Here is a 27,834-nt window from a genome sequence, read left to right on the forward strand (position 1 = left end):
GTTCCTTGGAACAACACCATGCGCCGAACTGTTAAAAAGTCCTTCAAAGATCTTCGTCATGGAGACAAATGTACTTATAACTTTTCTCATAATCTACCAATTTAAGTAGTTATTACCTGAAAAGAAAGCGCTTGATCCACTGAATGTTTTTAGACCAAAACAAACTGCGTACCTCAATTAGAACGAAAGATATGATTGCTTCAATGAGAAAAAATGTTGAAGAAATGAGACGTCAATTTGAATGTGCACTCATAACTTTCCTCAGAATCAACCAATTTGAATAGTTAAGAGCTGAAATGAAAGAGCTTGATCCACTGAGTGTTCTTAGGCCAAAACGAACTCCTTACCTCAATTAGAATCAAAGATATGATTGCTTCAAAGAGACAAAACATTGAAAAATCTAATAATTTGAGGAAGGCAGAAGTTAAGTGATTTATAGTACCTGATGACAAATCTGTGCATGAATACCTTTCGGTTAAAAAAGTGAAGGAAATCGACCGGATAGAATGGCCGGACTGACTGACTTTAGTTTTCACATTTTTTTAATACATAGATTACACCGTAGGTATTGATGTGAATAGATCTGTTAACATAATACTACAGGATTGATACCTGGCACCAGAATCTCTACAGTCACAGGTTTATGAGGGATTTCTTCTTGCGACAACTACCGACGTGTTGAGCGGTTGTCTTTCGGAACCTTTGTTCCTTCTGTCCAAACATTGTAGGCAGGAGCCAGTTAAGCTTAGGTCAGATTAACGGATTTATGGTCTCAAGGCTCTTTAAATATCACTATTCTCCCATATCAGTGTCAAGGGTCACCTAACCACAAGCAAAAATCAATAAACTTCATTATTTAGAAATTATCAGCAAAATTATTCGTACTGCCATACAGCTTGCATCCGCCAAAACACTAACGTTGCGGATATCCGCACCCGTGCAGAGGTCTATCTATAGGTATGCAGCGAATTAATGGGATAGGGAACATTTGAAAACACTGTAGTGTGAATATGTGTGAAAAAAGTATTTATTTCGTAAACTCTCGCTACAAAATATGGGCAATTAATGGCGTTAAAATTACGGAAGACGCATCCGGGAGAATAGGAATGACATTTCAGAATTCCGATAAGTTCAGAATGACCACATAGAGCGTCAAAAAACATGTCGGGAGCGTCTGAAAGTTAAGGTGGCCGACCGTCATGAACCGAGTTCCACCCTGCTGGAGCCTAGACCGCGCACATCTACTGCCCCAGTGGTCGAAAATGATTTGGAACTCATGGTTTTCAAAATGTGTAAATTTGTTTAGAATTAAGAAATGTCAACAACAACAATAACAAAAATGGCTTTCACGGCCGCAGATCTTAAAATCACAGGAACAGAACCAGCTTTTGGGTGGTTAGGCCGTGTGCATTTGCAGAGTTTCGCCCAGACGTGCCATTTGGACTCATCAGCTGGAGGGGCGTGCCAATCCAGATGATGAGCCCAAATGGCACGTCTGGGCGAAACTCTGCAAATGCACACGGCCTAACCACCCAAAAGCTGGTTCTATTCCTGTGATTTTAACAACAATAACATTCGAAACCCATACTTTCTACTTACAATTTGTATTATGTCGCACCGATACAGACACGTCTTATGGCGACAATAGAATAGGGAAGGGCTAGGAGTGGGAAAGAAGCTAATTATTTCCGTTTAAATACATTCAAACTCATTACGGAACGATACTTCGGGAAGAAAATTTTGTTGGCAACAATTCATGAGAATATCATGGTTACGAAGAAGAGTTTAGAACCCACATGAGTTTGAAGTGGATATATTCCACATAATACTTTCAAAACGTGTTCGACTTGTCTTCTGGGATGTTATCCATTTAAAAAAAAACAGGGCACGATATCACGTGAACACTTTAAAGAACACATTAATAGAGACTTCGGAAACCGAGAGTTTTCATCGATTCACTTACCGGCAACTTTGGCAGCGTGTACACTAGCATATAGCAGGAATGTCCGCCCCACAACGGAGCAGTGTGTACCAATGCCACCTAGATAAAATTTCATGCAACAAAACGTGGAACACGCACTTTTTAAACTTTCATTTTGGCCAGGTATTTCAGTGATTTGAACCACTGTGCGCAACCAAACACGGACGTTGTTCGCTCGGGGTATCCGTTATAAAAAATGGATGGCTGAGACACTCGTTTGAAACAAAAATGCGACTATATGTACGCAAATATATCACTGCTTAATGTATTCCAAACAATAAACCATTACAGAAACCAACAAAAGTTTAATTTGGACAACCCTTATATACTTTTTCGTTAATCTGTTTGTGTGTTTTGAACATTATTAGGGTAAATAATAAACTATTAAAATAGTAAAAGTACACTCGTGTCTTCGTCCTGAGGTCGAGCAGCTCTTTTCAGGCACACCTACCGGGCGAGTTGGCCGTGCGGTTAGAGGTGCACAGCTGTGAGCTTGCATCCGTGAGATACTGGGTTCGAATCCCACTGACAGCAGTCCTGAAGATGGTTTTCCGTGATTTTCCATTTCACACCAGGCAAATGCTGGGGCTGTACCTTAATTAAGGCCACGACCGCTTCCTTCCAACTCCTAGGCCTTTCCTATCCCATCGTCGCCATAAGACTTATCTGTGTCGGTGCGACGTAAAGCTACTAGCAAAAATATTCAGGCACCCCCCCCCCCCCATTGAGGGTGAGCTGCATGTACCATTTTAATCACATACCAGCCCTCCTGCCATTCTTACATTTCTGGCAGTACCGGGAATCGAACCCGAGCCCCCGTGAACGGCAGCTAATAGTGCTTAACGATACGCAACAGAGGTGGGCATCTATTAAAATGAAATCTATATATATAATAAGAGTTTTGTCTGTACATTGCTCAGAATTTGAAAATAATGGTATTTCTGTATCGGTCATGTCCATAGTAACAAGAAAATGCACTTTTTACTTTTCCGTAATTTCTGTCTGTCTGTCTGTCTGTCTGTCTGTCTGTCTGTCTGTATGTATGTATGTATGTACACGCATCACGAGAAAACGGTTGAAGAGAATTTAATGAAAATCGGTATGTGAAGTCGGGGGATGAGCCTCTACAATCTAGGCTATAAATCATTTTGCTCACGCTGAGTGAAATGGTAGTTTAGGGGAAGGCCTAAAATTGAATTCTCAACTATTTATGTTATTAGTGGTCTAATGAAAATCGGTATGTGAAGTCGGGGGATGAGCCTCTACAATCTAGGCTATAAATAATTTTACTCACGCTTAGTGAAATGGTAGTTTAGGGGAAGGCCTAAAATTGAATTCTCAACTATTTGTGTTATTAGTGGTCGTATTTTAAAGAAAATGGGTATGCAATGTTGGAGAATAAGTTGCTACAATCTAGGCTATCAATAATTGTATTCACGCTGAGAAAAATGGTAGTTTAGGGGAAGGCCTAAAATTTAATTCTCAAATATTGTTGTTATTAGTAGTCCTATCTTGATGAAAATCGGTATGCAAAGTCAGGAAATAAGTCGCTATAGTCTAGGCAGTAAATTATTTTATTCACGCTGAGTGAAATCGTAGTTTTCGCAGTCACGAGCGAGACATCGGGAAGTGCAGACGCGTGAGTAAGACGAGGTGCGCAATATGGGAATAACGCTACAGCAATACAGGATGAGAATTGGAAGATGGCATGGTGCAAGAGGGAGTTGGAAGGAAGGTGGACCTGAGAGAGGGAGAGAAATTAGTGGTTATAAAGGACGGTTGGAGATTATGTTGTGTGCGGCGGTGATTGCGATAATGCTGGTGGTAGGAGGTATAGAAATGAACCCGGGGCCAAACCAGGGACCGTTCGGATGGGAGGAACTTGAAGAGATCAAGAGAGTGGTGAAGGAAGCTAGTAAAGGAGATGAAATAAAGGAAATGATGCAGGAACACCAGGCAAACCAAACGCAGGAGATGAAGGACTTAAACATTTTTATAAAAGAAGAAATTGGTGGGCTAAATGGTAAGGTAATGGAGATAGAAGATGAGTTGGGGAGCTTGAAAAAGAAGGTGGTGGTGCTGGAAGAGGAATTGACAGCAATGAAGAGAGAAGTGAGGTTAGCGAGGAACGAATCAGCAAGAAAAAATGTGTTTCTGTATGGTGTACCTGAGGAAGGAACAGAATCAAAAGTGGAATTAGTATTGAAAGTGGTGGACATAGTTTCGAACAAAATGAAGATAAACTTTTCTGAAGTTGATATAGATGATATATATAGAGTAGGAAGAAACAAGGGTCATAGGCCGGTGAAGTTAAGGCTAATTTCAACCCTGATGGCAGATATAATTCTTAGGAATGCTGGAAATCTAAAAGAATCGAACATTTATTTGAAAGCTGAGACAGAGAAAGAAGACAGGATGCGGTTGGATGTCTATAAGCGGGATATTTGGCGGGCTAGAGCTCAGGGATTGCGAACCAAGATTGTGGGGAGGTGTCTGGTAATTTCAGACAGAAATTGGTCGCGATCGTGGACTTAGGAGGAACTGCTGAGGATGGAGAAATGTGAGGAGGAAATGAGTTGCAGAAATCGAGAGCAGGGCGACATCAGTATGGAGAAGGAAGAGAGAAGACGGGAATGCGGTGTCAGCGGTCAGGTAGCGGAGACAGCAGAGTCCTTGGTGAGTCAGAACAACCCAGGAAGGAGTGAATCAACAAGTAGGACACTAGACCGAAGTGAAGTGGATACAGGTAGTGAAGAGGTGACGGGAAGGGAAAGTAGTCAGAGTAGTGACTCAACCTCCCCGAATAAGAGAATGCAGAAAGGAACCTGGAGAGAAAACAGGCGTTGAATAAGGCGAGATCGTTAAGTTTAAAAGATCTATGGGGTGGGAAAGAAGGCTCTGGCACGGAAAAGGGGAAGATTGGGGCGGGGAGAAGAAAGGGAGGGAAGGGGATAGTGACGTGGTGGAGCCAAAAGGAAGAATTACGAGAAGTAAGGGGGAAAGTGGTGAAACGCAGAAGGATAGAGAGGGAGGGGGAGGAAATAAATAACTAGAGATGGCGATAGGGGTGCTGAATATTGAGGAGTTGATGGGGAAGTTAGGGAATAGGGAAATTGTGGATCTAGTGAAAGATTTTGAGATAATTGCGCTAGTAGAGACGTGGTTAGGGAAAGGAGTTGAAATTACATGGGACGGTTATAGAGTAGTTAACGTGTTAAGAAAAAAATAGGGAAGAGAGGCCGAAACCCAGGGGGCATAGTAGTTTTAATAAGAAATGAGATAGCGGAATGGGTGGAGACGTTACAGACTGGGGTAGAAGGGGTAGTGTGGCTGAGAGTAAAAATGGGGAAGGGGGCAGCGGAAGCAATTTGTCTGGCACTGCTGTATAACCATCCGAGCGATTCAGTTTATGCTAATAATTTTTTTTGACGAATTGATTGAAGAAATAAATACAATTAAAGGGATATATGTAGAAGATGGGATGATCTTATTGGGGGATTGGAATGCGAGAGTGAGCAATAGGGTACCGGTATACGGGAAAGAAGTAAAAGTAGAAGGGGAACTGCAAAGGAAGAGTAAGGATAATGTTGTAAATAGTTATGGAGAAAGGTTATTAGAGCTGTGTGCTATAGAACATTTATTTATTTTAAATGGGTGGATGAAGGGGGATAGTGTGGGAGATTTGACGTATATTACAACAAATGGAGGAAGTGTAGTGGATATAGGAATAAGCTCAGAGATAGCGTTAAGGAGAATAATAAGTTTTGAGGTGTTAGAATGTGGGTTAACGGAACATATGCCTATCAAAATAAAATTGAGAACTTTGGTTGCTGATGAGAAGGGAAATACGGAAAAAAGTAGGGAGAGATATAGGAATGGAGGATGGAAGTATCTATGGGATGACGATACTAAAGAGAAATTGGGACGGCATTTGAAAGAGGAGGGAGATATATTAAGGGTAGGAATTGAAAGGGCGGCAGAAGGGAACGACATGGATAGCGTGGTAAAATTAATAGAACTCCCTGTATGGAGGGTGGGAAAGAAAGTCAGGAGGAGGGTAGAGGGAAAAAAGAATAAAATGAATGGATGGTTTGATGAAGAATGCAGGAGAAAACGTGAGGTTGTTATGAGAGCCCTAGCGGAGTTTAGGAAGGAGGGTGAGCAAGAAAAGAGGAAGGAATATTGTAAATTGAGAAGGGAATATAAGGAGGTATTGAATGAGAAGAAAAGAGGATGGAAGGAGGTGGAAGCTAATAAAATAAATAGATATTGTAGAGAGAAGAAATTTGAGAGGATATGGGAGGTAATAAACAAGATCAGAAGAACGAAACCGGTGGGGAAGGGGGATAAAATAGGAGAAAACGAGTGGCTTAGGCATTTTAAAAGGCTTTTAGAAGGGGAGGGGAAATTGGGTAGAGAATTAGACAAGTCATATATAGGAAGTGAATTGGAGGTAGGCATTACAATTTTGGATGGGGAGATAACAAGCCAGGAGGTAATTAGAGTATTAAAAAATGCTAGACCCAAGGCTGCAGGAGGTGTGAACGATATTCCCAATAGTGTATGGAAAGAGGTTGGGGCAAATGAATCAATGTTGAGGGGGATCGTGAAGTTCTTTAATAGGTTGCTGGAAAAGGGGAAATTTCCTAGAGAATGGAGGAAGGGGGTATTATGCCCTATTTATAAAAATAAAGGAGCTAGGAGCGATCCTAACAACTATAGAGGAATTACACTCCTAGACTCGTTGTCGAAGGTGTACACAGGGGTTTTGGCGAATAGGATAACAACTTGGGCGGAACAGTACGGTAGGATATCTGAGTTCCAAAATGGATTTAGGAAAGGAAGGTACACAGTCGATAATGTTTGGATTCTGGACACTTTGATTACAAAGTATGTGAGGATAGCAGGGCGTAAATTATATGTAGCAGCTATTGATTTAGAAAAAGCCTTCGATACGGTCAGTAGGGAGGCGTTATTTTTGAGACTAAGGGAGGTTGGAATGTCGACAAAAATGAGGGTGGCAGTACAGACAATTTATGAGGAAGTGTTTGTGATGATTAAATTGCAGGATGGAAGGTTGAGTAAGTGTTTTGAATCGAAGAGTGGGGTGAGACAGGGGTGTAAACTATCCCCGATATTATTTATATTATTTATAAGTAATATTTTAGAGGGTCATGGTGGAGAGGCATGGCAGTGCCCTTGGATAGGAAAAATGGAGATTCCGGAGTTGTTATTTGCGAATGACCTATTGATTTTGGCGTTGACGGAAAGTGGGTTGCAAAAAGGGTTGGACAAGGTAGTTGAGTATACTAGGAAGTGGTCTCTCAAAGTAAATGCAAGGAAGACTCAGATAATGGTATGTAGGAACCGGGGTGGGAGAAAGAATAAGGAAGTTTGGAGGCTAGACCAGGAAAAAATTAGACCAGGAGGAAAAATGGAGTATCTAGGTGTAATAATTAGTAAGAATGGTTCTTGGAAAAATCAGTGTAGGAACGCAAAATTCAAAGGTAGAGGAGCACTTGCGGTAGTGGGGGTTTTAGAGAAGAAATTCCCAGATGTTAAATATAAAATTCAGAAAACGGTGTTCAAATCACTGGTAATGGGCAAAATGCTATTTGGGGTCGAAGTATGGGGAATGGAGGAGGGCAGGGGTGAACTAAACCAGGTGGTGGCGAAATTTAGTAAGATTATGATGGACCTACCGAACTGTACAGCCAATGCCGGTGCCAGATTAGTCTGTAAAGAATCGATAGAGGTTGAAATAGCTAAGAGGGTGTTTAAGTATTGGATTAGATTGGAGGAAGGGAAGGGCGGGGCATTAGTACAAGAAACGTTTAATTTTCAGAAAGGTATGACGAATGAAGGTTACTGGGTGAATAAGTGCAAAAAATGGTTACAACAGGTTGGTTTGGGGGAATATGGAGAGGCCTGGGGGGTGGTAGGAATAAATGGGTATGGGAAAGGATAAAGGGAAGACTACTAGATATTGAAAGACAGAGCTTAATAGGGGAATGTAGAGAGAGAGAGTCTCTTTAGCAGTATTAAATAAATTGGTGGAAGTAATAAACCCGAAAACGGAGTTTGAGGGTAGAAGGGATAAGAGAGGTTTGTATTGGTGGGTATTGGGGGTTTCGAGGAACAGGGGATGGATAGGCAGTGAGAATAGGGATAGATGTGTGTTATGTGGGGGGATGTGGGAGGATCTGCATATTTTTAATCAATGCCGAGCTTTGGAGGAGATAAAGATTAAACTACTAAGTAAGAAGGAGCTGGACTTGATAGGGGAAAGTTATAAGATAACATCTTGGTTATGTAGAGAGTGGGAGAAAGGAACGAATATAGCGAAATTCTTAAATGTGGCCAGAGCTAGATTTATAAAGAAATTGAGGGAGTAACAGGGGATGTGCAGATAATGTGGTTCTTGCCGAGGGAGGAAGGGGGAGGGCATTCTGCTCAGAGGAATGGATATCCGCCCTGAGCAGATGCGGGAAGGGGATGATATCAGAAAAGGGGGTTGTAGTGTTAGGGGAAAGGGGGTGAGCACCTTGCCCTGTGGAAAAGGTGATCCGCCTAGGGCAGGGTGTTGGGAAGTAGACAGGGAAGTAGTAGGATGGGAGGAGGTGATAGATTAATGACTTGAGGAATATGAGAGCAGAGGTGTTTAAGAGAAGAGTTGGTAACAAGGGAAAGACTGAGAAAATTAGGTAAGAGTTGAGAATAGGGGAGGTTGAGTTGGCTTGAGGGTAGTGTAAATTTAAGAAGCTGTTATATAGTTTAAGTTTACCGTGGATGGTTGTAATGAAGCTTAGGTAAAATATATATATAGTGAGATGGCTGAGCGAACTAATGAACTTGGAATGGAGTACTATTTGTTTGTGTGTATATGAGGTGTAAAAAAAACAAGTATTTGTGTGAGGAGGGAGGATAAAGATGGTGTGTGTAATAGTAATTTAGATAGATTAAGGGGGACTGTAGTTAAGGAGAAAATGTTGGTAGTATAAAGTTTGAGGCAAGTGTGGTGTTGTAGATTGTGAAGACTGAGTGAACTGATGGACTTGGAATGGAAACTGTCTGTTTGTGTGTAAGTGAAAAAAAAATTGTTGATGTTTAAGTCTTAAGTTCAAGAAGGTGAGATGTAGTGGGCGGGAATAGTGCGAGAGAGGAGAAGGTGGCGTATCAAGGGAAGAGGGAGGGGTTGGGGCTTGACCCAACCCAAAGAAGCTAGGCTTTAGCATGTCTGCACGGCAAGAAAAGAAAAAGAAGAGGGAAGGTAGTGAGCTGACAATGAACAGAGAAGGTGTGACGTATATAGCGGAAGTGTGTGACAAGCCATGTGATGGGTCTGGTTTCCGCCAAGCTGGCTTGTCACACATGGTAGGTAAGGAATACATTGTCAGCAGGTGTAGGTGAGAAATAAGATCAGTTCTCACGTGGCGAGGCTGGTCCCTGCGATCAACGGGTTGGTGGGCATGTATTCCATACCAGGGCTGACGCAGAGACCAGTCTACTATTTTTTTCTAGGTGGTTGGTAGGAATAGGGGAATAGGGAAATAGGGTAATTTGTAGTGCGGTGCTTCCTGCACGTTTGCCGGCTATCCGCGTGCGTGTGGGAGGATAATGAGTAGATTTAGAGGTAAATAATTTAGCTAAGTAGTTTTAGGAGAGATGTAGTGCCTAGTGTTTGTTTGTTTGTTCTTTTCGTTTTTGGGTTTCGCTCTGTCTGTCTTTATTACCTGTAAAGCCGATGGTGTATTCTAGGGTGGGTAATAAAGATATGTATGTATGTAAATGGTAGTTTAGGGGAAGGCCTAAAATGTAATTCTCAAATATTTCTTATTAGAGGTGTAATCGATGAATGCTACATAACTAAGGTTATATAGTATTAAATTTCCTATTATTCATGTCTTATACATTGTTACCGTACTGGCTATGATCACAAAGATATTCATGAATTTGGATTTTTGTTACTAAGTCCATATCAGCGCCGAGTAACGAGAAAATGGGTAAACAGTATTTAATGAAAATCGGTATGTAAAGTCGGAGAATAAGAAACTACAGTTTATGGTATAAAATATTTTACAAATCACAGAGTCGAAAGAAAACTAAATGTGAAGGCCTACAATATAGAAAGCTCATAACATTGATCAACAATTACATTACATTGACCATTGTTTGTCGTGATGTGTTTTGTGTCTTCTGTTGCCCCTCATCTCCGGTAGATAGATTTACTGCTGCGTACAGAGTATTTTTTATTTGATTTACGTTGCACCGACATAGATAGGTTTTATGGCGACGATGGGATAGGAAAGGGCTAGGGGTGCCTTAGGCCTTAATTAAGGTACAGGCCCAGCATTTGACTGGTGTGAAAGTGGGAAACCACGGAATACCATCTTCAGCGCTGCTGACAATGGGGTTCGAATCCACTATCTCTCGGATGCAAGCTCACAGCTGCGCACCGCTAACCACACGGTCAACTCGCCCAGTCGTACAGAGTGTAACAGCCTGTCTGAATATTGATGGGAAATAGCTGGGGAGTTAGATAACTTTCTTCTTTAGCATGCCATTCCCCTGGTTTATAAATTTTCTGATACTACTGGTACGTAACACACTGGATCATAGCATTCGGGCTATTCAATCCCTACTCTGAGGCACTGATTGGAATGAACAGTGTGCATATTTAGCGGAATAACGGCAGATGAGTGTTCATGGCAATCTGTGGCCTGGTCATCCCAGCTCTGGAACTTTGGGCTATTAGATTGGCACCGTAATCTAACCGCAGCACTGTTTGTTAAAAGTGATAAAACGTGCGGCTTTCCATGTGATCGAGTATTTTATATGATAGCATTGCTTTTAATCGCTACATACTTACGTTTTTGTAATGACCTATGTTGATTTCAGGTTAGGAAAACCACAAAGTCAGTCTTTCTGAGAATCCCGTAGCGAAGCACGGGTACATCAGCTAGTAATAATTATTAGCACACTGTAATAGATATGTAATATTAACAGAACCAAACCGCCTGAGCTTAATCCATTGGCAATACAATTTATATCTGGGATAAGAGAAATTGTCTACCTCTGTGGTGTAGTAGTTAGCGTGATTAGCTGCAACCCCCAGAGGCCCGGGTTCGATTCCCGGCTCTGCCATGAAATTTGAAAAGTGGTATGAGGGCTGGAATCCACTCAGCCTTGGGAGGTCAACTGAGTAGAGGGGGGGGGGGTTCAATTCTCATCTCAGCCATACTCGAGGTGGTTTTTCGTGGTTTCCTACTTCTCCTCCAGGCTAATGTCGGGATGGTACCTAACTTAGGCTCACGGCCGCTTCCTTCCCTCTTCCTTGTCTATCCCTTCTAAACTTCCCATCCCCCCACAAGGCCCCTGTTCAGCTTAGCAGGTGAGGCCGCCTGGGAGAGGTACTGGTCCTCCTTCCCACTTGTATCACCGACCCAGAGTCTCACGCTCCAGGACACTGCCCTTCGGGTGGTAGATGTGGTATCCCTCGCTGAGTCCGAGGAGAAACAAACCCTGGAGGGTAAACGGATTAAGAAAGAAAGAAAGAAAGAAAGAAAGAAAGAAAGAATAAGAGAAATGTCGTCAAAAGCTGATTTATGAAATGTTACATTCACATGTTAGCGTCGTTTCTTTCTTTTAACGATCGCATCATGTTTTCGTAAAAATTGCTTAAGTAGATTTTCAGAGCACAGTTAGAGCGGGTTTAATTGATATTCTTTGTCACTTTCAGATAACCTCAAGAGTATGATGGGGAATATATATATGTAAAAGAATAGTGCCATATTACGTGTTGAAGAGTTATTGAACTCAAGGTTACTTACCAGAGAAGAGCTCCAGAAACTTTTCCACACCGTAGTTGAGAGGGAACCTGTAAGTAGGGTCTTTCAGCGCGTCCATCGTATGAACCTTGATGCGTTTGATCATGAAACTGATATTATCCGGACGTCCATCTTGGTTGAAATCTATAACAAAATCATGGAAATATTTAAAAATAACTCACAAAACTCAAAATATACAGATAACCGTCACGTTCAAATATAGCTGAACTACCTTAACTTATATTCACTGATTTTTTCATGTATGCATGTATGTATGTATGTATGTATGTATGTATGTATGTATGTATGTTTGTATGTATGTATGTATGTATGTATGTATGTATGTATGTATGTATGTATGTATGTATGTATGTATGTATGTATGTATGTATGTATGTATGTATGTATGTATGTATGTAGGTAGAGAAACAGTTCAATACCATGTTACTAGATATGTTGGGAAGCCTAGTAAGTTATATGTGCCGTTTTCCCCATCAATTTGTGAAATGTTTGATTGCAAATAGCATTGTATGCCCTGTCCGGGATACGAACGATGCTGGGTGAGTTCGGAGGCTGGATCTCTAATTACGCTTAAGGTGAGAGAGAAGCTCTGGATACAGCGTGACCTTGGTATTACCCTCTCTATCGTGCAAGAGAGTTGACGACATGACGCGAGGCTTAGGATGCTGCTTGTGTCAGGAGTGGCTAATTTACAGGGTTTCAACCTAAGAACTGTATATTACCATCAGTTCCCTGCCTATTTTCTGGATATCAACCCACAGATTTCGCGGGCTCATCAATAATAATAATAATAATAATAATAATAATAATAATAATAATAATAATAATAATAATAATAATAATAATCATCATCATCATTTTCTACGAATTAAAATATTGTACATTAACATTATGTATATAAGACACAGTCCCCCTCTGTACTGTAGTGGTTAGCATGATTAGCTGCCATCCCCGAAGACCCGGGTTCGATTCCCGGCTCTGCCACGAAATTTGAATAGTGGCACGAGGGCAGAAACGGAGTCCACTCAACCTCGGGAGGTTACTGAGTAGAGGAGGGTTCGATTCCCACCTCAACCATCCTGGAAGTGGTTTTCCGTGGTTTCCCACTTCCTAAATTAGGGCGACGGCCGCTTCTTACCTCTTCCTTGTCTATCGCTCCCAATCTTCCCATCCCCCATAAGGTGCCGGTTCAGCATAGCAGGTGAGGCAGCCTGGGTGAGATACTGGTCCTCCTCACCAGTTGTATCCCCCAGACCCAAAGTCTCACGCTCCAGGACACTGCGCTTGAGGTGGTAGAGGTGGGATCCCTCGCTGAGTCCGAGGGAAAAAACAACCATGGACGGTTAACGGATTAAGAAACAAACCAACCAACAAACAAAGACACAAAGGAAGAAATTATATTTTTCTGCAGTTCAATCAAAATCAATCAATACTGATCTGCATTTAGGGCAGTCGCCCAGGTGGCAGATTCCCTATCTGTTGCTTTCCTAGCCTTTTCCGAAATGATTTCACAGAAATTGGAAATTTATTGAACATCTCCCTTGGTAAGTTATTCCAATCCCTAACTCCCCTTCCTATAAATGAACATTTGCCCCAGTTTGTCCTCTTGAATTCCAACTTTATCTTCATATTGTGATCATTCCTACTTTTATAGACGCCATTCAAACCTATTCGTCTACTAATGTCATTCCACGCCATCTCTCCGCTGACAGCTCGGAACATACCACTTAGTCGAGCAGCTCTTCTTCTTTCTCTCAATTCTTCCCAACCCAAACATTGCAACATTTTTGTAACGCTACCCTTTTGTCGGAAATCACCCAGAACAAATCGAGCTGCTTTTCTTTGGATTTTTTCCAGTTCTTGAATCAGGTAATCCTGGTGAGGGTCCCATACACTGGAACCATACTCTAGTTGGGGTCTTACCAGAGACTTATATGCACTCTCCTTTACATCCTTACTACAACCCCTAAACACCCTCATAACCATGTGCAGAGATCTGTACCCTTTATTTACAATCCCATTTATGTGATTACCCCAGTGAAGATCTTTCCTTATATTAACATCTAGATACTTACAATGATCCCCAAAAGGAACTTTCACCCCATCAACGCAGTAATTAAAACTGAGAGGACTTTTCCTATTTGTGAAACTCACAACCTGACTTTTAGCCCCGTTTATCAACATACCATTGCCTGCTGTCCATCTCACAATATTTTCGAGGTCACGTTGCAGTTGCTGACAATCTTGTAACTTATTTATCACTCTATAGAGAATAACATCATCCGCAAAAAGCCTTACCTCCGATTCCACTCCTTTACTCATATCATTTATATATATAAGAAAACATAAAGGTCCGATAACACTGCCCTGAGGAACTCCCCTCTCAACTATTACAGGGTCAGACAAAGCTTCACCTACTCTAACTCTCTGAGATCTATTTTCTAGAAATATAGCAACCCATTCAGTCACTCTTTTGTCTAGTCCAATTGCACTCATTTTTGCCAGTAGTCTCCCATGATCCACCCTATCAAATGCTTTAGACATGTCAATCGCAATACAGTCCATTTGACCTCCAGAATCCAAGATATCTGCTATATCTTGCTGGAATCCTACAAGCTGAGCTTCAGTGGAATAACCTTTCCTAAAACCGAATTGCCTTCTATCGAACCAGTTATTAATTTCACAAACATTTCTAATATAATCAGAAAGAATGTCTTCCCAAAGCTTACATACAATGCATGTCAAACTTACTGGCCTGTAATTTTCAGCTTTATGTCTATCACCCTTTCCTTTATACACAGGAGCTACTATAGCAACTCTCCATTCATCTGGTATAGCTCCTTCGGTCAAACAATAATCAAATAAGTACTTCAGATATGGTACTATATCCCAACCCATTGTCTTTAGTATATCCCCAGAAATCTGATCAATTCCAGCCGCTTTTCTAGTTTTCAACTTTTGTATCTTATTGTAAATGTCATTGTTATCATATGTAAATTTTATTACTTCTTTGGCCTTAGTCTCTTCCTCTATCTCGACATTATCCTTGTAACCAACAATCTTTACATACTGCTGACTGAATACTTCTGCCTTTTGAAGATCCTCACATACACACTCCCCTTGTTCATTAATTATTCCTGGAATGTCCTCCTTGGAACCTGTTTCTGCCTTAAAATACCTATACATACCCTTCCATTTTTCACTAAAATTTGTATGACTGCCAATTATGCTTGCCATCATGTTATCCTCAGCTGCCTTCTTTGCTAGATTCAATTTTCTAGTAAGTTCCTTCAATTTCTCCTTACTTCCACAGCCATTTCTAACTCTTATTTAGTCTGCACCTCCTTTGAGTAAAAGAGATGTAGAAATAAGCAATGAAAGTTTAATAATAATGTTATTTGTTTTATGTCCCACTAACTACTTACACGGTTTTCGGAGACGCCGAGGTGCCGGAATTTTGTCCCGCAGGAGTTCTTTTACGTGCCAGTAAATCTACCGACACGAGGCTGTCGTATTTGAAGCACCTTCAAATGCCACCGGTCTGAGCCAGGATCGAACCTGCCAAGTTGGGGTCAGAGGGCCAGCGCCTCAACCGTCTGAGCCACTCAGCCCGGCAATGAAAGTTTCAGAGAAATTGTTTTCCTGAAGTACTACTATCATGAAGCTGAGAATTTGTTAATTCCTTTTTTGCCGCAGTTCATAAGGGTACGACTATGTGTATAGAAAAGTACGTCAGTAGATCAGAAAATTAAATCTATAAAAGTGTTCAAAATCGAACTATACTCTTTTACATTTCGTTTTAGATAAATTGTTAATTAATGAATATCATTAAGAAAAGTAAAAAACGCAGAATATTGACATAAATATTTTTACACTTCTTAATTATATTCATCTAGATGATAATAATAATAATAATAATAATAATAATAATAATAATAATAATAATAATAATAATAATAATAATAATAATAATCTACCGCTTTTCCCAAACCTTGTGCGGTCGCGGGTACGAACTGTGTCTCACATGTAGATCTGGGCCCTTTCTGACGCCAACCCGATGTTAAGGGATATACTAACTATTGCCTGTCTTTACGGTGGTTGGTAGTGTGGTGTGTTGGCTGAATATGAAGAGAAGAGTGTTGGAACAAACATAAATAACCGGTCCTCGAGCCAGAAGAATTAATCACGCGCGATTACAATCCCCGACCCGGCCGGGAATCGAACTCGGGACCTTCTGAACCGAAGGCCTCAAGGCTGAGTATTCAGCCAAGGAGTCAGATAATAATAATAATAATAATAATAATAATAATAATAATAATAATAATAATAATAATAATAATAATAATAATAATAATAATAATAATAAGTGTGATTTTATAGAATCTGGTGTACTTTCAATATATTTAATTCTATTTTTAATTAACGGTATCTTTTTTTATGTATCATCTGTTATTTAATGTTTTATTCCTCGGCTATTTGCTAAGTTTATTTTATTCTAAATTAGTTTTCGATAGAATGAAGAGCCTAACAGTTATATATCACTTATGCTGTTACGGCATGCAAGTTGCTGAAGTATGGGTTATTCTGAGTTATGACATTCAGAGCACGACTAGTGTCTCGGTGCTGCTCATAGGGTCAGTGGTACTGTAACAGTACTTTCTGTCCCAGTGAGGAACGCAATGGCGAACTACTTCACTGCTCATCATGCCTAGTACGGCTCATTATGGTACCGCAATCGGGATTTTGCTGTTTCCTTATAACAGCATAACTCTCGGTGGTCTTATCTGAAGATCCAGCCACCCTCCATACTAATGGAATAAGAATATTCGTTCCAATCCCCAGTGTCTTTATTAAAATAGCAATGTCTCCAGATTGTTTGAACAGTTTTCCCCTTTTCGACAAAACAATCAGAAAACTCTTTAACCTCACTGCCTGTTGCCTTCATTTTGAAAACTACGTGAACACTCTGAACAACTCGTTCTGATTGGCTTACTTCAATCATATTGGCCAGTGAAAAATGTTGATTCATAAGGGTAGCTACATACCCACTATAGATAACTGAAAATCATAAAGGAGACATTTTATTCAGCTTATTTACAGTGAATCGGTATGAGATAAATTGTTGTAGTTCGTAACTATAACAGATGATGGTACAGGCTACGTGATCATACAAATATCTCAATATATGCCATGTGACATGTTCCTCTTTTCCACTATGCCTCAACTTCGAGCATATTAGGTCAGTTTATTACAGATCATAAAATCCTAAGGTGTTAGAACAAAAAAACAACAACAATATATCCTTACCCATTTAATGTCCAGCGGTATTATGTGAAAAGTCAATAGTTATTTTCTATGAAGCTTCATATGAGCTGATTATACGTTTGAGTGTATTATTAACAAAATTAACTGTCCATTAATAGTTATGACCTACCCAGAGGACTGCTGTCCAACCCGCCGCTACGTGAACATTGGAGAGCAAGTGGTCAGCGTTATGTCATCATCAGCTATATTGCTTGTCTTTCTTGATCACGTCACGCCGCACAGCTTCTCACTTAATCAGACAAGGCTGATTGAATCCCGTTACAGTCCTCAGCTATCTTCTGATGAGGAAGAAATCGAACCTGGGACCTCCGAATAAGAGGCAAACATGCTACATCTACATATCTGAGATCAATTACCATATAATACTGCTTGGTAATCATCATAAATTAAAACAACAACATTATATTGCAGTTTAAATACGAATAATAATAATAATAATAATAATAATAATAATAATAATAATAATAATAATAATAATAATAATAATAATAATAATACATCTCGCTTTGAAATTTGATTTGAATTTTAGAATTAGTTCGTACTTTTCTAATACAAGTTCGTATTTCTTCGGTGACTTATATGATGTACCAGTGAATACAAAGAATACCAGTTTAATATTGCTGCTAGGGTGCTATTGATCACGCTGTTTGTTGTGAAGCAGCATAAAATAAATGGCATGTTGGGGAGGTATTTTAAATTTCTTCTCAAGATTAAGGAATGAAACAGTAATTTATCAAGTCCTGTAAGGCTACCTTAATTAAATTAAATTAATGGAAGGCTACTTACTTGCTTTGTCTACTCACTGACTTTTCATAATGGCGGCCAGTATATCACTTTCACTGATAGCCAGGCGGGGTTGGAGTGTTGGTGCGTTGCGGTTTATCTTAGTCACAGAATTGCCTTTCTTTATTAGTTTAAACTCGCGGTTGTTATCATTAAATCTTTAAAAATCGTCTTGTGGTTGCAGAACATTATTCTTTCACGAGAATAAATCCTGCTGAAGGACAAATGAATTCTGCTTCCATTGTCATGAACATTAAGACAGGGGCAGGAGAGGGCCAGAGAATATAACTCAGTGAATGTTGGACTCGACCCTGGACCAAGGCGAGATTCGGTAAATGTTCTGAATATGGGTCTGGCCGTATGTTGCTTCAACCATTATACCTGAATGTTGGGACTCAACATTTTCCAAACCCCAGAATGTCAGTCCAAACATTGTGCCAGTAGGTGACCTGCTTTGATTACTAAACTCTGTTAAAATTTTATCAGTCGAACTCTGTAATCATGAGCCAGAACTGTGAGTTCTGTTTTTCTTACAGACGGCGGTAGTTTTGGGCTGTGACAGTTTAGAGTTTTCTATCCTTACTTTACCTAGCTTCTTTCTTCTTTTCTCCACTCTTCGTCGGTTGGCCGATTCTTTTCCGTATTATTCCTCTCGATGTGTGTTCAAAGGATTCGTCTGTTCAGTGTTTTTCTGTAGCTACTTTTCTAGTGAAATGGTTGTTATTGTATCCCTTTTTTCGGATCGATGTGTGTGATGTGCGAGTCAGATGAGTGAATGGAGGATATGTGTAGACGTATGATCGAGATTTCTTAGGTTGTAGTAAGACAGGTTGTTTTAGATTTGCCGTAAATGAAATAGTCACGTCCTTGTGGTTAGGGTTCCGCGTAAAGCTGTAGGCCCTGTGGCTATGATTACGATATTAACAGTCACCTAAACTACTAGCTTCTTTTATTTTCTATCCATCCGACTAGAGCCCAAGCGACTAATGCCGCTGAAAACAAGCAATTTACGATTTCATAGCACAAAAGACTACGTTCATAAGCGTGGGGTCCATGTTAGTGTGGAAGGGAAAAGGGCGAGAAAAACACACGGCATCACGATTATTTAGTGTGACCCACCCTCTGGGACTTCTCGGTGACTCCCATATTATACAAAATGTTTTACATCCTCCCGGGTCCCGTATTGATAATTTACTTTCTCTTGTATTTCGTTAACAATACAGATCAAGAATTTAAATTGTATATTATTCCTGCCAAACAGATTATAATATAGACTGACATCAAAACCATCTACCAAATATCATACCTCAATCTCTATATAAGAATGAAATGACGTCAGTCTCGCTGCCTTCCAGAACGACATCGCGTCTAAACTGCTGGGTGGAATTTAAGGAAATTTTGCACAAACATTCTGACAGGGAACTGTTACATGGCTATGTTTCATTTCAAAATATGGACCTGAAAATAATATAACATAGTTCTGAAGTATCAGTTAAGTAGAAGTTTAATACTAAGTGTACGATGCGTGGCAAGTTAGAAATGTTTAGGCCCTATTCTTGTTGTAATTTTTATATTATATAGACTAAGTTATGGTAATTCCATTATTTTGTTTAATCTTCCCATGAACATTTGCTGGAATGATAAAACATCGCTAAAATTATGCAAATGTTGGTCGTGCATAAAATCGATTTTAATTTTCTCTCACGTCTCATATGTACAATTAAGATAGAATCTGTAGTTCGGGAGCAATAATCCTGAACGTGAACACACGATTCCGTTACACTAAGGCTCGAATGTAGGGAGCCTGATTTTTTAATCGTTCTCACGTCAAAACTACATATAAAATAGTTGAACTACTTTAATCGAAGAATGGATTCTTAAGCAAAAGTAACAAGGAAACATTTCACTGTGATACCACACAAAAGATATGAATAATGAACTTACGGATTCATTTTCCAGAAAGTAATTCCTGTCCAGGTAAATTAAAACTCAGTTAGCGAGATCTAATCTGACGCAGTTCTCTCCCCTGCTTTAAACGTCACTGGCGTTCAGATATTAATCACTGCTAATTGCGGCAATTCCTTCCACCACCAGCCAGCTGCTCACATATTCCGGTCTGACCATATCTTTCACCATTGAAATTTTCATATCACTGCCTTAATTAAATTTCTTGCTTCGTGAAGTTGATTGGTAGCGCTCCATCCATTTGTCTTGGCATGGGCGGGGATAGGGACAGGACATGGAAATGAAACTGTCAGTACGCAAGGCCGTGCTCAGAAATTTGTTCCGGTGGACTGTGAACACTGACATTAATACCATCTAGTGGAGATGAGTGGGCAGCGGAAGAGACAGAGCGCCTCACAATGTTTGCAATGGACGGACAGTCAGTGTGATGTTATAGTTTAGGTGTCACGTGACTACCCTGATGGCATGTGTACAGTCCCAGGCCGAACGCAGCGTTGCCAACCGATCTCGTCGCCAAGTTGCGAGAGAGCCAATAACAAGTTGGTCGAGCGATTAGAGTCGTGCAACTGTGGACTTGCATTCGGGAGATAGTGGGTTCGAACCCCACTGTCGGTAGCCTGAAAATGGTTTCCGTGGTTTCCCATTTTCACACCAGGCAAATACTGGAGTTGTAATTTAATTAAGGCCTCGGCCGCTTCCTTCCCACTCATAGCTCATCAGTTCCATAAGATTTACCTTTGTCGGTGCTATGTAAAGCAAATTATTGCTTTCGGGAGATGGTAGGTTCAAATCCCAACGTCGGCAGCCCTGAGATTTTTTTGTGGCTTCCATTTTTCACATGAGGCAAATGCTGTGGCTGTACCTTAATTATGGCCACGCCCCTTCCTTCCCAGTCTTAGGTTTTTCTTATCCCATCGTCACCAAAAGACCTAACTGAGTCGGTGCTATGTTAGAAACACTTCCGAAGTTCTGAAGAAGCACATTACTCTGACTAACCCTGTCCACTACGATAAATAGTGAATGAAAACCTACAACCTGTTTTCCAGTCAGTGACCGGGTCAGGGATGGAATGAATGAAGCTCCCATCTTGCGGCGAGGATAGGAATTGTGCCTGCTGCCGAGGCCTGTCGCATTCCTCTGGGGCAATGATTAATGACTAACAGATGGAATGAAATGATAGTGGAGAGTATTGCTGGAATGGAAGATGACAGGGAAAACCGGAGTAACCGGGATTTGAACCATGGAACCCAGTGGTGAGAGGCCGGCGTGCTGCCGCCTGAGCCACGGAGGCTCTCAAGCAATGTATGTATTTACAGGTAAGCTAAATAATGAGTGCAGAGTAAAATTCAACAATATAAACATTAAATAACGAAGACGGAGAGAAATATTTCGTAAAACGTTCATTTTTGACAAATAGTAAAATAAGAAATTTCATACCAAGCGGGGTAGTCTCATTACCCCACCAATATATCCCGTCATTTGATAATTAAAAACAAAAACAAAACAAATAATTGGGTCAGTCACGAGTGTAAATTAAATTTCAGCCATTTTAAGACAGAGTCATGAAATCACAGGGGTTTCGCCAAGTTTCTCTTCACTTGTTATGCAGCTGATGATGGCGTCATAATGAACGCCGAAACTAGTTCTGTAATTAAAGATAAGTTGTAAAAACATCTAACAACACTGTATTTGTACTGAGAAAGGTGGAACCTATAAGATTTTAATTCAATTGCGATCTCAGTTCAATACGGGTAAATCAAGATGAAATTCCTTATGTTAAACCACAGGGGTAGTCAGAATACCCCGCTTGGTAATGCGAGAGATGGCTTTCGTTAACTTTTAATTCTTCTTACCTCCTTTCTGGCCCTTTTCCCAATATATTTGGGTCTGCACTGAGAAGGATTTGGTACAGTTTTACATCCAGACATTCTGACACCAGTCATACGACTCAATGGCTGAATGGTCAGCGTTGAGGCCTTCGATTCCTGGCCGGTCCGGGAATTTTAATCGTGTTTGATTAATTTTCTGGCTCGGGGACAGGGTGTTTGTGTTTGTTCCAACACTTTCCTTTCCATATTCAGACAACACACTACCCTACCAACCACCACAGAAACATGCAGTAGTGATTACATCCTTCCATATACGGTAAGGTTGGTGTCAGGAAGGACATCCGGCCGTAAAACAGGGCCAAACCCACATGCGCTACATAGTTCGCACCAGTGACCCGACATGAGTGGGAAAATAATAATAAGAAGAAGATTCTGATACCAGTACTACGTGGAGGGATATATTCGCTATTGCTTGTTTTTATGGTGGTTGGTGTGTGTGTGTGTTGTGCTTACATGAAGAGAACTGTATTAAGACATACACAAACACCTAGTCCCCGAGCCAGATAAATTTACTATAAGCAGTTAAAATCCTCGGGTCGATCAGGAATCGAACCCAGAGCCCTCCGAACTTTTAATACTAAGACGAGAGTAATGGATCCTCGCCGCTAGATGGGGGCTTCATTCATTCCATTCCTGACCCGGTCGAATGACTGGAAACAGGCTGTGGATTTTCATTTTCATTTTCACGAGAGTAATGGCTGTCTGGAAGTAGCCACGTCTGTTAATACATTTTCAGATAATGGGACTACAGCTTACCAGTGGCTCTGTAGATGGCATTGACTCGTTGAACATGACGAGTCATCACCTCGATACACGCTTCTTCCGTGCCGTACTTCTGGTAGAAGAGGTGGTCGGCCTGGAGATACAGCATACACGTGCTCTTCTTGGGGTCTACAGTCGCACGCTTGCGGACATGCCGGTGCTGCTCCAACTCCAACTCCAGGTCTGGCAGCGTCCGGCGGGTGCGGTTTGAGTGCAACTGCTGTGAGGCGCAAGGCCGCGACAGGGAGTCAGGTCGCTGGATGTCCGACGAGCTGTACATGACAGAGTAAAGGCCAGGAGGTGGAGAGGACAGATATCTGGAGGCAGGCTCGATGTAGAATTCCTCGACAGGTGTCGATACTGTCCCGTCAAACAAGCCATCCTCTGTCACCACCCCTTCTACAGTAGCTGTCTCGTCACCTGTGAAAGAAGACATCATTACTATTAGCCAATGAGATACATACATTTCTATCTACAGATAATCGAGAATACCAAATGAACCTGTATGCACCCTCTGGAAGTAACAAATAATTTAACTTCCCCCTTTTGTTGTTGTTGTTGTTAGAATTTGCTTTACGTCGCATCGACGCAGAAAGGTGTTATGGCGACGATGGGGCAGGAAAGGGCTAGGAGTGGGAAGGAAACGGCTGCAGCCTTAATTAAGGTACAGCCCCAGCATTTGCCTGATGTGAACATGGGAAACCACAGGAAACCATCTTCAGGGCTGCCGACAGTGGAGTTTGAACCCACTATCTCCCGAATGCAAGCTGACAGCTACGTGATCCAAACCTGCACAGCCACTTGCAGGGTAATTCAACTCCCTTTATTGAAAGGTTCAAGGCAGATAGCTATCTCAATTCACCTTCAAACAGAATGAAAATGAAAATCCACAGCCTGTTTCCAGCCATTCGCCAGCGTCAGCAATGGAATGAATGAAGCCCCCATCTAGCGGCGAGGATAGGAATTGTGCCGGCTGCCGAAGCCTGTCGCACTCCTCTGGGGCAGTGATTAATGAATGACAGATGGAATGATATTGGAGAGTGTTGCTCGAATGAAATAACTCGCATGACAGGGAAAACAGGAGTACCCGGAGAAAATCCTGTCCCGCCTCCGCTTTGTCCAGCAAAAATCCCACATGGAGTGACCGGGATTTGAACCACTGAACCCAGCGGTGAGAGGCCGGCGCGCTGCTGCCTCAGCCACGGAGGCGTTTTTCAAACAGAATGTTTTAGCTAATAATAACATGCCAAATATGGGTATATTTGACGAGGAGAGTATTTTTTACGGGCAGACAGAAGGGAACCCTCCAAGAAAGCACACCTAAATTCAATGTATACTTGCACATCATTTTTTTTGCTAGTTGCTTTACGTCGCACCGACACAGGTAAGTCTTATGACGACGATGGGATAGGAAAGGGCTAGGAGTTGGAAGGACGCGACCCTGGCCTTAGGTACAGACACAGAATTTGCCTGGTTTGAAAATGGGAAACACGGTTAACTATCTTCAGGGCTGCCGACAGTGGGGTTCGAACCCACTATCTCCCGGATACTGTTGCACATAATTAACTGTGATTCAGTTCTAAGAGTACTGTCATATAAATCTATTTTGAAATGTTTATATACAGTAAGTTATATTTGCAGCTTGCTTTACGTCGCACCGACACAGACACGTCTTATGGCAACGATGGGATAGGAAAGGGCTAGGAGTTGGAAGGACGCGACCCTGGCCTTAGGTACAGACACAGAATTTGCCTGGTTTGAAAATGGGAAACACGGTTAACTATCTTCAGGGCTGCCATCTGCGGAATTCTAACTATAGGCCTATACACTAGTGTCCAAAAGTTAAGCATAATCACTAAACGAGACCATACCGCCTGATAGGAATATCAGACGAATTGCTGAACAAACTGAAGCTGAATCACACGCCATATGTCACACAACTTGTCCAAAGAAAACAGTGTCAGAAAAGTTCTGATAGCTAAGGAACACCTTTGACAACAACTAACAAAACTTGGTAATGTCTTCCACAACAAAATATGCTGTTAATAGGGTGTATGGTTACCCCTAACGGCCACACATGCTTCCCATCGACGTGGTATGTTCTCTATCAGATGGTCCAAGAGCTCTTGTGGCAGTCGATCCCATTTCTCCGAAAGGGCAATGCGAAAATCTTGGAGGGTCCTTGGTGGAGGCTGACGGGATGTATTTCACCTCCCCAAAGCATCCCAGGCATGTTCTATAGGATTCAGATCCGCAAACCTCCCTGGCCAGTCCATGCGATGAATGTCTTCCCCAGCTAGAAATCCATCCACCAGAGCAGCGCGGTGCGGTCGGACATTATCGTCCATTAAGAGGAAATCTGGACCAACCGCACCTCTGAAGAGTCGAACATGTGGCCTCAGTACCTCATCCCTGTATCTCCGAGCGTTAAAAGTGTTCCTCGGATCACCCATGAAGATATGCAGGTCCGTACGGTCATTCAACATGATGAGGCCCAACATCATGATGCCACCACCACCACCATACTGGTCCCGTTCCACAATGTTCCTGTGGTTGTATCGGCTACCCGGTTCTTTCCAGATTAATGTGCGACGGGAATCGTTCTACAAACTGAAGCGGGATTCATATGTGAAGAGCGACGTATCAATTACAGGACCCAGAGGCTAACGTTACTTCTGCAATAGCCATTCCTGTCCAAACTTCCGAGGTTATCTTCTGTTCTATTCCGAAATCTTCCCACCCTTCCCACCCTTCCCACCCTTCTTTTTCTTTTTCTGCAAGTTGCTTTACGTCGCACCGACACAGATAGGTCTTATAGCGACGATGGGACAGGAAAGGGCTAGGAATGGGAAGGAAGCGACCGTGGCCTTAATTAAGGTACAGCCCCAGCATTTGCCTGGTGTGAAAATGGGAAACCACGGAAAACCATCTTCAGGGCTGCCGACAGTGGGGTTCGAACTCACTATTTCCCGAATACTGGATACTGGCCGCACTTAAGCGACTGCAGCTATCGAGCTCGGTCTTCCCATCTTTAATGGCATTACTAAGGTAGAGAAAATCGCTTTAAGGATGTCAGAAGAGGGAGTTTTCTCTTTTCACGGGTGCAAAGAATGCGTCTCTGCAGGTTTTGAAGTGCCATCATTCATAATATGAACTAGCGGTATCCGTGCCCTTTGTTGCACGTACAATTCGCAATGAGTTTTAAGATAATTCAACGATAAATTCACATCACCAATGGAGTGCGCCGTGTTATATAAACCGTACACATAATAAACTGTAAGTAGGAGCTATGTTTGTCAGTGGGTTTGTTACACTGTAACGAGGAAATGGCTGGAAATTTCAGTGAAATTTGCTGTACATTTGGTGCATACTTAATTACCAGAGTGTATACTAAACAGATAACACAAACGAAGTGTTTGCAGTAAAGAAAAATGTAGAGATAATTGACGAAATACTCTTCACCTTGCCCCTTAAAAGTTCTTGCATTTTCAAATGATTGCAGATAGAGCATTTAGAGAAATTATGATGTGTTTTATATGTAGCTTTCTACCAAGAATTACATCTGAAACCCATCATTATGTGTAAATACCACAACATATCTGCTACAACCAGTAAATATTAGATAAATTCATTTTTAGATCTTGACTAGATGGGGTTTAAGTCTGGGGACTGGGGTGGTGTCTGCAGCACATGAGGTGTATTGTAAAGTAGCCATTCCCTAACAACCAGAGCAGTGTGCTTAGGGTCATTATCTTGCTGGAAGAAGTACCCACTACAAAATGGTAACAGAAAGCACCGGTCTATCTCCAATAGACAGCTAACAATTAGCACCTTTATGGTGCCTGTATTTACCGTTTAGAGAGCTGTAAAAGGTACGTACGAATATTGTGGAAGCCTGAAACATTTAGGGAAAATAACCTACCCCATAAGCGAGTAAATTTAATGTTGATGATGAAAAGGCTCTTTATGTAAATTATTTCGGATTAATTTTCGAGATATCGTGTCTGGAAAAATTTAATTAATAAACCACCTAACAATAAGCAAATGGACCATGCCTGGGAAATAGCTTGTAATATTAACAAAATGGCGAATAAGGTCCATAGCGCTTTTAAAATTAAAGGGACGAAATGCATTCAGAAAGATATGCAAGTACATTATTTCTCTCCTATACATTTATTTAACAATAGACGTGTTCCTAAGAACATGATTTCTATATAGGTCTACTTTATACCATGTACCCAAGTTTTTGGAATTAAAACTACAATTTATTGACAGGGACAACTAAAACTCATAGTTAATTCAGACTAATGATGTTTCTATGTATACCTCTGGATATCTCGAAAATTTTCTCCAACATGTTATCGGGTTTTGATATTAAAAATTAATACATTTGGTCTTTTAGAAATACTTTAAGGCCACAAAAACTATAGGTCATCCATTTAAAAAAATGTTTCCCAGTGGCTAACTTAAGGCTTACGCTCGATTACTTGTGCAATTTTACTCCTGAGCCCCGATTTCGCTTCCCCCTCCCCCTCTCAGCACGATCTTCCCAAGGAATTTTGAGAATTCTCGAATGAGTGTATTATGTCGGAAGTGTCACATTAATTCATGCCAGTTCAGGTCTGTTTCAATTTCCTTACCTACCTTCACATCACTACACATCCGGCTCTCTGGCTGAATGGGCAGCGTACTGACCTTCGATGCAGAGGGCCCTGGGTTCGATTCCCGGCCAGATTGAGGTCTTTAACTGCATATGGTTAACTCCTTTGACCTGGGAACTGGGTGTTTGTGTTCATTTTAATTTACAGTTGTTAATATTCAACCACAGAAACACGCACTAGTGAATATGCCCCTCCTTCTAGGGTCGGTGGCAAGAAGGACACCTAGCCGTAAAACTGAGTTAAATGCACCTCAAATTACGACTCCAAAAAACTGGGGAAAAGGCCAAGAAGGATCGTCGCTACACATTGACTTCCATTCAATAGCATGTATTACCTAAGATTTTTGCCCACCCTTCAAGATCTCTGATTTTTGTTTCGCTCAGTCTTTATTACAGTTGCTAGGTGATGTATCTCCCATTCTGCAGCAGCCAATGTTGAGGTAGCCATTGGAGTGAAGTTGTTAATAATGTACACACCTGATACCTCCAATAATCAATTAGGGCGGGCATTGCTTGCCTTCTATAGGGTAATGAAGTGCGAGAGTTCATGCGGGACTGTGGCCATACATTGATTGTGTGAGGAATACAAGCGCACTGTTACTAACCATGGAGCTACAAACA

At 41.3% G+C, this 27,834-nt stretch overlaps 1 protein-coding gene across 1 annotated transcript in view; it reads right to left on the reverse strand.

Annotated features, from left to right (window-relative positions):
- The window catches only part of Kul (Kuzbanian-like), a 1,041,359-nt gene that overhangs the window by 150,910 nt on the left and 862,615 nt on the right, over positions 1-27,834 (reverse strand). Inside the window, exons 4-5 of the mRNA XM_067141147.2 lie at positions 22,548-22,973; positions 11,812-11,952 (exon numbers count right to left, since the gene is read on the reverse strand). Of these exons, the coding sequence (XP_066997248.2) occupies positions 11,812-11,952; positions 22,548-22,973 (567 nt within the window). The remainder of the gene's footprint in view (positions 1-11,811; positions 11,953-22,547; positions 22,974-27,834) is intronic.

The sequence above is a fragment of the Anabrus simplex genome, chromosome 1 (assembly GCF_040414725.1).
Source record: "Anabrus simplex isolate iqAnaSimp1 chromosome 1, ASM4041472v1, whole genome shotgun sequence".
Classification (NCBI taxonomy): domain Eukaryota; kingdom Metazoa; phylum Arthropoda; class Insecta; order Orthoptera; family Tettigoniidae; genus Anabrus; species Anabrus simplex.